This window comes from Onychomys torridus, unplaced genomic scaffold (genome assembly GCF_903995425.1).
Source record: "Onychomys torridus unplaced genomic scaffold, mOncTor1.1, whole genome shotgun sequence".
Taxonomy (NCBI): Eukaryota; Metazoa; Chordata; class Mammalia; order Rodentia; family Cricetidae; genus Onychomys; species Onychomys torridus.
The window spans coordinates 17,925-27,084 of record NW_023414006.1 but is presented as its reverse complement, the minus strand read 5'-3'; the positions used below and the strand labels follow the sequence as shown (position 1 = coordinate 27,084).

The window sequence follows — 9,160 nt, the reverse complement described above, 5'->3', positions numbered from 1 at the left end:
CACAAATTTTATTTCAATCATATGAAGAATCATGCTTTGCTACTTGCACTATTAAACAGTTTAAGAAGAATCTATATTTTGAAATAAAATAATTGGAGCATACAAGAATGACTCCTTACAGCCACCTGTATGTCCAGTTCAAAGTGGGGACAATGACCTCTTCTGACCTCTGTTGGGACCAAGAATGCACACATGCACACGAGCTGGCACAACATCCATTCATATAAATTAAAATAAATAAATTGTCTTTTAAAAATATGAGAAAAATTAACCTTTTTTAAAAATCTGGTAGCGCATTGCCTGCAAGTTTTTCAGCATATTGATTACTCTGTTATCAGAACTGATTTGTACCAAAGGAGTAATTGTGGGATAGGCATTCACCACAAACTTCTGAACAGTAAAGATGTCTGGGTTGTACTTCCGTAACAGGAATGAGGTGGATGAGATGATGAGATTTACCCAGTACATGATCACAAAGAAAACCATCAGCAGCAAGATGGTTTGGGTGGCCCTCTTCTCAGGGGATGCTCTCAGGTGGCTGATGCTGTGAAGATGCTTGCATTGCCTCTGATGTCTGAACAAGATAATCACCATGTATGCACTTGTGGTCAACATAACTCCTACAAGAAAGACATCTCTGGAGATTGTCACTGTTAAAACCAGTTCCCTGATGATGTAGGTCATGGGGGAAAGTGAGCAATATTTGGTGACCTTCACCTGGTTGGTCTCACTCATGTTGGTAAAAGCACCAACATAGAAGATCTGGTTGCTAATGAATAACAAGTTAAAAGACCAAGTAAATAAGGTAGCATAAATCATATATTTTTTTAGTTTATATTTAAATTTTGCCAGCCATGATTTGTTGGGACTGATAGTGACAGCCTGGAACACACTCAGGAGGCAGGTCATGCAGATGGAGAGGCCTCTCATCACCCTGCTTATGTAAAAAGTTGCCTTACATTTGAAGTCATTCTCAAAGTTTAGTGACTCAAATAAGTCTGTAAGCCAAATGTCTGCTCCAGTGAGGACCATCACTATGTGGATGAAGGTCAGTTGACAGGAGATCAGGTCTATAGGCTTAGTTCTGTGACCTAGGATTATGAAAGTGTAGAAAAAAAAGAGAAATATATTGGCTAAGACTCCAAGCCCAGCTTGCAAATTAAGGACATTCTTTAATGAGGACATCTTAACATCATAGTGGAAGCATATTTCATATACCTGGAAATATAATAGAGTATGCATTAAACTTGTGATTCACTGGTCATTGTGTCTATATAATCATTCTGTTTTACTTATTTATTTTTGATTAACTTGTCTCTTTAATATTTGATATTCTAGACTGAATAACATATACTTGTATATACTTCTCCATGTATCTACCTCTATATATAGCATACTAGAGATAATAAAGGCATTTACAGTCACATCCTATATAGAACACATGCTTTGTGTGCCTTAGAAATCCAATCCTATTGATTTACATTGCCTCATTTTATAACACCTAAAACAGTAGTGAATATTAATCACATTTTTACAACCAAATAAAACTTAGGTTGACCTGGAAAATATTCACCAAAAGAAATCCAAAACAGTGAGGTGAGCCAAGTTCATGTTGCGTAAATTTAATATGCTCTATTTTGCAACTATTCATGTTTTGACTCATACTTCTAGTGGAATCACAGTGATAACTTATAACAATCCCACTATTTTAATCAGCAAAATGTCTAGCTCATTTCAACTGTTTTTATGTTCCTTTTTGCATAAAATCTCACATCTCCAGGATCTGGAATCAAAGACATCAATATAGTTAGAGCCATTACTGCACTTTCCACACCCTATTAACTCTATAATCATTTATTAAGGTTATAAATGGTCCTAAATGTCTCCCTGTTTAGTTCCAATCCCATCACTTTTTTGAGCCTGCATTTCAGGTTTAAAGAACCAACTCCAAGCTATGAAGACAAACACTATTTTTCTTTTCTATTTGGAAGGAAAATGTAAATAGTTAAAACTATGATTACTTATGACTTTTCAGTCACCCATATTGCTATTTCCCCTACCTACGTATTTCTTCTGTATTTACCTCTTGCCTATCCACCAAGGAGCTCCACTTTCCCACTTCCCTGATACGACCACTGGTACCTTGGTCTCTATTGCTCTCCGGGTCTCTATTTTACTTTCCTCTTTTCTGTAATCACAACTGAAGATGTGGAGCTAGATGTACAGCCTCCAACAAGAGAGATCATGTGACGTTAAGACAAACACTATTTTCAACACATTGTGACAAACATGAACTTGCTGAAGATGACCATATAGTGATCCTCTTTTGTAATTTCTGTTTCAAAAGAGATTTCTTCCCATGCAGTGAAAATCAAGGACCTCAGTGTTATCCTATGTCATCAGCACCCACACACTTTTTACGGTTTCACTCAACAGTCTTACCTTTGATGCTTTTGTTAGTTATTTAGCCTAGTTACCAGTGTCATCATTTTATCAAGTTAATTTAATTCAGTGCTTTAAAACCAGCTTTGTGGTAGAGAAATAGAAAACAACTACACTGACTCAGAAAAAGAGTTTCTTTACATTTTCAAGTTCACTCATATAGTCCACATATACAAATGCATAGATGCATGTATGTATAGAAATGATGCAGAAGTTAGTGCCTGAGACCTCTCTAAAACTTCACTATGAATATGAGGCCATAAACCACATTTTATGTTCACATGATTTTTGCTCTTAAATAGCTTGATCTAGTAAAGAAATATAATCATCCCAATTGCCAGAGCCTGACTCACACACTAACATACATCTATAGTGCTACACCATGATTTTCTGTCTTGTTTTTTTCTTTTCTTAAGCTCCAGGATACAAGGTGGAGCTATTGCTCACTGTTAAAGAGCACTTCTTGCTCTTGCAAAGGCTTGGGTTTGATTCCTAACACCTGCATGGTGGTTCTTTGCAGGGGGCCATTGGAATAGATAGCAATAACAACTCATGTTGGACAAGTCGACCCCCAGACATAGAATTCCCAGTGGGGAGCCCCACTTGGCAAAGACATGGGGTCACTGGCTGTGGAAACCAGTTGTTTTATGCCTGTAGCTTTCTCATGTTCCACCATTATACTTCCCTAAAAGAACAGCTGTGGGATTCCTGCCACAGCCCACTGGTAGTGTGTATTACATCTTTGGGCACACCTTTAGCTGTGTGTTTCTGTTTAAGCTGTATAATTCTGATGAATGAAATAATATCAGAATATTCTCATTTATTGACACATGAAAGTAACTGTATTCTCAGTCTCAAAGATAGCTAATTTTAGACTTCAGAACAAATTAAAAAACAGACTTAGCCGGGCAGTTGTGGCACATGCCTGTAATCCCAGCACTCAGGAGGCAGAAGCAGGTGGATCTCTGTTAGTTCGAGGCCAGCCTGGTCTACAGAGCTAGACCAGGACAGGCTCCAAAGCTACAGAGAAACCCTGTCTCAGGGAAAAAAAAAAAAAAGTCTAAACTGCCACCACAGAAAATATACAAAGACTAATTCCCAGGTGTTGTTTATTGCTAATTCAAGGCCAGGCTGTTTACATGGCGACATAGCTCCCTCCAGTAGCTCTCTTTCTGCATGTACTCCAACCACTCAAGGTTCAGTCAGTTGTTTACTGTGTGGGATCCCGCATCAACAGAGCTATGTGCATGGGTCAATGTGACATTAATAGCCTAAGAGAAACTGCATGACTTATCTTGTGTTATGAATATGGGTAGGGCCCTGAAAATGTAACTTATAATTGTCCAGGAATCGGCTGTGGGGCTGCTGCTGCTGTGGTGTGGGGAGAGACGGCTGTGTGGAGCTGGGTGAAAGAGTTGCTGCCATGAAGGAAGAGTTATGTGAAGAAACTGTAGAAAGAGCTGGGCAATGAGTGTGTGTGTGTGTGTGTGTGTGTGTGTGTGTGTGTGTGTGTGTGTGTGTCTGTTAGAGTGTGAGTGTGTGTGTGCAGAAAAAGTTGAAGAGAAAACATGAATAGCTAGACAGAAAGGAGAGCAAAAGAGATTTTCAGGGAGAGAAGGGGGCTATATAAGAGATTGTGTGAAATGTAGCTGTATGTAAAGAGATGTAACTGTGTGGAGACCGATGTTTTCAGAGAGAGATTTAAAGAGAGGATTTCTTAAGTTGAAATAAAAGAGAAAGTTATCATCAGAAAGCGTGTGTGTTTCCTTATTATTTACTCCTCAGATAGAAAAAGTCAAGCTCTCAGATGTATAAGAATTTTTCCTAAGCCCTCGCCACTTTCATGGATAAAGAAGAATGTTTTGGTATTATTTTGTTCATCAGAATTATTCAGCTTAAACAGAAATCCATAGCTAAGTGTGGGCCCAAAGATGTAATACACACTACCAGTGGGCTGTGGAAGGAATCCCACAGTTGTTCTTTTAGGGAAGTATAATGGTGAAACATGAGAAAGTTACAGACAGATAACAACCAGTTTCTACAGCCAGTGACTCCATGGCTTTGCCAGGTAGGGCTCCCCATCAGGGGGTTCTATGTCTGGGGGTCGACTTGTCAGACCCAGATTGTCACTGCTGTACACTCCCATGGCCCCATCTGACCATCTGTAACACTATTTCAGGGGGATCCACTGGCCTCCTGCCCAGGCATGGAGGGTAATACATGTAGGCAAAACACACACACACACACACACACACACACACACACACACACACACACACACACAATTTTAATGCATAACTTATTCTTTGGAAATTAGTTTATCACGGGTGAAACTGGAAACACAGTCACTGACTAGATCATTACATTCTCACAGTTATGAGCCAGTTTCCACGAGAGGAAGCAGCAGCCTGTGGAAAAGCAGTCCTACCACAGCTTGATCACACATCACATGGTGTAAGTATGGGAAAGATATGAAAATGTTCACTGGAAATGGGTATGGGGGGGTTAATTATGGGATGACCAGGAGTAGAATAGATCAGTAGCATAGTGTGTTCTGGAGCTGCTAACAGGAATGTCTGTACATCACTGGAGTAAAAACCTGTGAGTTATATCAAATACGTTCATGAAGCAAAGTAAACAAGAAGGAAAATGGAGTGTGTCTTCATTTTCTGGGTAACTTGATCAGATCTATGAGGTTCCTACCTAGTGCATCATTTCAGACTTTTAAAGTAAGTTACTCAAAACAAACTGAAAATTCTGGAATGCGTGCCAACATAAACTCATAATTCTAACAGTTGTTTTTTGTGATGCTGATACTCTGTTGCCAACGAATTAATGGCAGTTACTGGCATCATTATGTTTGTTATTGACAGTAATCTCAAAATTCTACATTACCTGTTTTCCATTTTAATGTTGATGTTGTTGTTGTTGTTGTTGTTGTGTGGGAGAGAGAGAAAGAGAGAGTCTCAACCTGTAGTTCAGACTGACTACAATCAAATTTACAATGCTCCTGCCTTAGCCTTGAAAGTGTTGGAATCACAGGTGTGTGCCACCATACCTGCCTTCATTTTCCATTTTAATCTCCTTTATACATTCGTAAATGATATTTCAGCAACATAAAAATGCGTGACTAATGATAGTCAGCAGCTAAACTTGAATTTACTTGGTATATTTTGTGAATGTGTATTTTAATGAGCAATTGTATTTTGTAACTATTAGAAGAAACCTTGGGGATTTTGAATTTAAGTAATTTTATACTATTCAAGAATTGAAAATGTTTTTCTCACTGCTAATGAAAAGCTTATTTAATGTTACATGATTCAATTTAGAAAACTTGAAATATTAAAAATGAACTCATTTTAATTAAAATAGTCAAACTGCTACTGAAAAATTACCCAGTTTACATTTTTGTAAGGATAGCTTTACAAGAATTTAATGAATAAGTGAATTGAGTTTTCCAGATACTTTTGAAGTATCCAGAAAAAATAATCTTCTTTATTAAAAATCATTGCACAAGAATAAATAAATCTATGTAAAAATTTTAAAGCTTATATGGTGTTAAGATTGTCTTATGGCCAGGCAGTGGTGGTAGACACCTTTAATCCCAGCATTCAGGAGGCAGAACCAGGCAGATCTCTATGAGTTCGAAGCCAGCCTGGTCTACAGAGAAAGATCTGGAACAGGAACCAAAACAATACAGAGAAACCCTGTCTAGGGAAAAAAAAAAAGAATGTCTTATATTTCACTAACTTATATATTTCAAACATAAGTTGAAACTTTCCTAAGAATTCCTAGCTATACACAAATTTAACAGAATATAAAATTACTGATAAACACTGAATTAGTTAATATTTGTGGTATATTTATAGCTTCTAAATAAAGTCTGTTAACTTGAGAAAAGTAGTAAAATGAGAAAATACAAAATACAATTTAAATGTATCTTCATATTATAAATGTACTTCTGCGAAGGAGTAAATATGTGTTCTTTGTTGTTCACCCTCTAAGTCATTTCGGGTGTTTTGTGACAGGGATGGAAAACTAACACAGTTGGCATTACCTAGATGGAACCACGTTCTTAGAATTATTAAAGCACATACTTAGGGGAATCCATAGTCAGATATGCTCACTAAAATATTCTATTTGGGGCTACTTTTTACATATGTACTAGTATACATTCATTGTAAAGAGAGATGGGCTTCATAATATTTACATTCAACATATAATATCCATTGATTGTCTTCACCCTATTTTCCTTTCCTGTCTCTCTAGCCACACTTCTGGTAGGCCCTGTCCTCTTTCCAATAGGCCCCCTTTTATATCATAGGAAGTGAAATCTATGTTCTTTTACAAATCATTGCATGGATGTTTTATATCTACAAGCATCTGCTGTGTTTTCTTGTGATACAATATGACTCAAAAGTAAATTTCTAAGCTGAGAATTCTCTAATCATTTTATTACAGAAAATCCTGACTCACTCCACTGCCTACTTACAGATTTCACTATTAATGAATAGAAAAACAAACACTCACCTGGCCAGGGCTTTGATGAACATCCATGTAGAATGAAGCCCTATGAAGCATTATAAGGAAGAAATGCCATGAGATCATCTCCCTCTAGACCCATAATTATCATGTCATCTGTAGAGAGCACTTCTGACCTTGAGGTTGTTAGGAAATTATACCATCAAATGGGAAAGTGAACTTCTTAATTCCAGGAAAAGAGTGGAGTGGGAATAGCTGAGCTTTGGGTTTCCCATGTGTGAGCTACTCTCCCAGGCCATATCTGTCTGTGTGGATGAGCTGATCCCAGTCCTTGTGGACAAAACAAAAGGGAAATTAATGATATCCCATTTAAAAGAAGTAGAAAAACATTTCACTTCCCCCAAGGTATCCTTTCTGCTTCCAAAACATTCCTGATAGCCTCCGTGCTTACTTGACAGTGTCTTCAGGGTCTCACCTGGAAATTAACAGCACTTTTGTTAAAATTAAGAAAATGCCACCTCCTCCAAACACACTTGGGAAACATAATTTTTCTTACAGAGGGCACAGATGTGAAGCAATATAATCAGCAGATAGTGAGCTGTGTGGCTAAGGATGTAATTCAGATGGTAGAATGCATGCCTAGATGGTATTGTTTATGTGGGACACCATGAAGAAGTCAAACCTTCCTATTATATGCACAGGTGAAGGAGAGAAATCCTAAGTCAATGGCAGACACAAGACCGACCTGCGATAAGATCACAGGAGAAAACTGTCCCAAACTAAGGAAAGAGTCATCCATACAATTACAAGAAGCACACAGAACGCATCAAAGACAAGACCAGGAAAGAACACTTCAGTGGCATCTCATAGTTAAAACACAAAGTATACAGAACAAGAAAAGAGGACTGGAAGCTGCAAGAGAAAACTGCAGGTCATGACTCAAGAAAACCCATTTTAAGAAAACCAGCTGATATCTCAAAGGAAACTTTCAAACCCAGAAGAGCCTGGAACAATACAAGTTTAAATGATAGCCAATCTAAAATACTATACCCAGGTAAACTACTGCCACAGTTGAAGAGAAGGAACAATTTTCCACATCATAGACAACCTAAAATTTTTATATTCAACAAGCCAAACCTAGGGTAATACAGGCAGCATTGTTTTGGGGTAAAGAAAGGAATGAGCAAAACAGAGACACTGTGGAAATAAATATGAGCCATAATTATTAAGACATAAAGTCCCACTGAGAACATAACATCAAAAATGAACAACATGATGACCAGAACTAGCATACACACATTTCAATGATAATTCAAAAATGAATGGCCTCAATTTTCCAATCAAAAGTCAGAGAGTGCCTGAAACAAAATCTATCTGTTGCCTGCAAAAAACACATTTTAGCTATAAAGATTGGCACCACATTAGAATAAAAGGATAGACAAAATACTCCAATGATATGGAACCAGAAAGAAAGCAAATGTTACTATCCAAACATCTGACAAAGTAAATGTTAAACTAAAACTAATCAAAAGAAATAAAGAGGGAAACTTCCTAATCAAGCATTCTCATCAAGGGAACATTTAATCAAGAAGACATTACTACCTTAAACATATGCACACCAAATTCAGAGACACAAAATTTTTTAAAAACAAATCTATTTCTGGGTTAAAAGACAAAGATTAACACCAATCCATTAATATTAGGTGAATTTAATACCCAAATTTCTCCAATAGACAGGTCATCTAGACAAAAAATAAACAGAGAAACATCAGGATTAATTGACATCACACATCAAATGGAATTAAAAAATACCTACAGAAAAGTCTACCCAAATATTAAAGAGTCTACATTTTACTCTACAGCACAAAGAAGCTTTTCTAAAACAGACCACACATTGAAATGCAAAACAAATCAATACAAATCAGAAAGATTGAAATCACTTTTTGTATTCTATATAACAATGGTGCAATAAAGCCTAAAATTGACAGCACACAAATCTCTAATAAAACCCAAACTCATGGAAATTTAACAATGTCTTATGGAATGATGACTGTGTTGGAGAAGAAGTCAATAAAGAAATAAAAATCTGTGAAACTAAATCAAAATGAAAACAATGAGACATAATTTCTGTGATGCTTTGAAAGCATATCTGTGCATAAATAGTTACCATTTTAGAAATCATTGAACTTGGGATATTAAACCATTACACATTGGGATAACCTTTCTCCTAGAGATT

The 9,160-nt window shown here is 36.9% G+C and overlaps 1 protein-coding gene across 1 annotated transcript; it reads right to left on the bottom strand.

The window, feature by feature from the left end:
* Positions 1-267: 267 nt before the first annotated feature.
* Positions 268-1,185, bottom strand: LOC118576598 (putative vomeronasal receptor-like protein 4). Its single transcript, XM_036176809.1, has one exon. The coding sequence runs from the start codon at positions 1,183-1,185 to the stop codon at positions 268-270; it is 918 nt and encodes a 305-aa protein (XP_036032702.1).
* Between the last annotated feature and the right edge of the window lie 7,975 nt (positions 1,186-9,160).

Coding starts and splice junctions, on each gene's coding strand:
- LOC118576598 (XM_036176809.1), bottom strand. CDS start 1,185: ATGTCCTCATTAAAGAATGTCCTTAATTTGCAAGCTGGGCTTGGAGTC.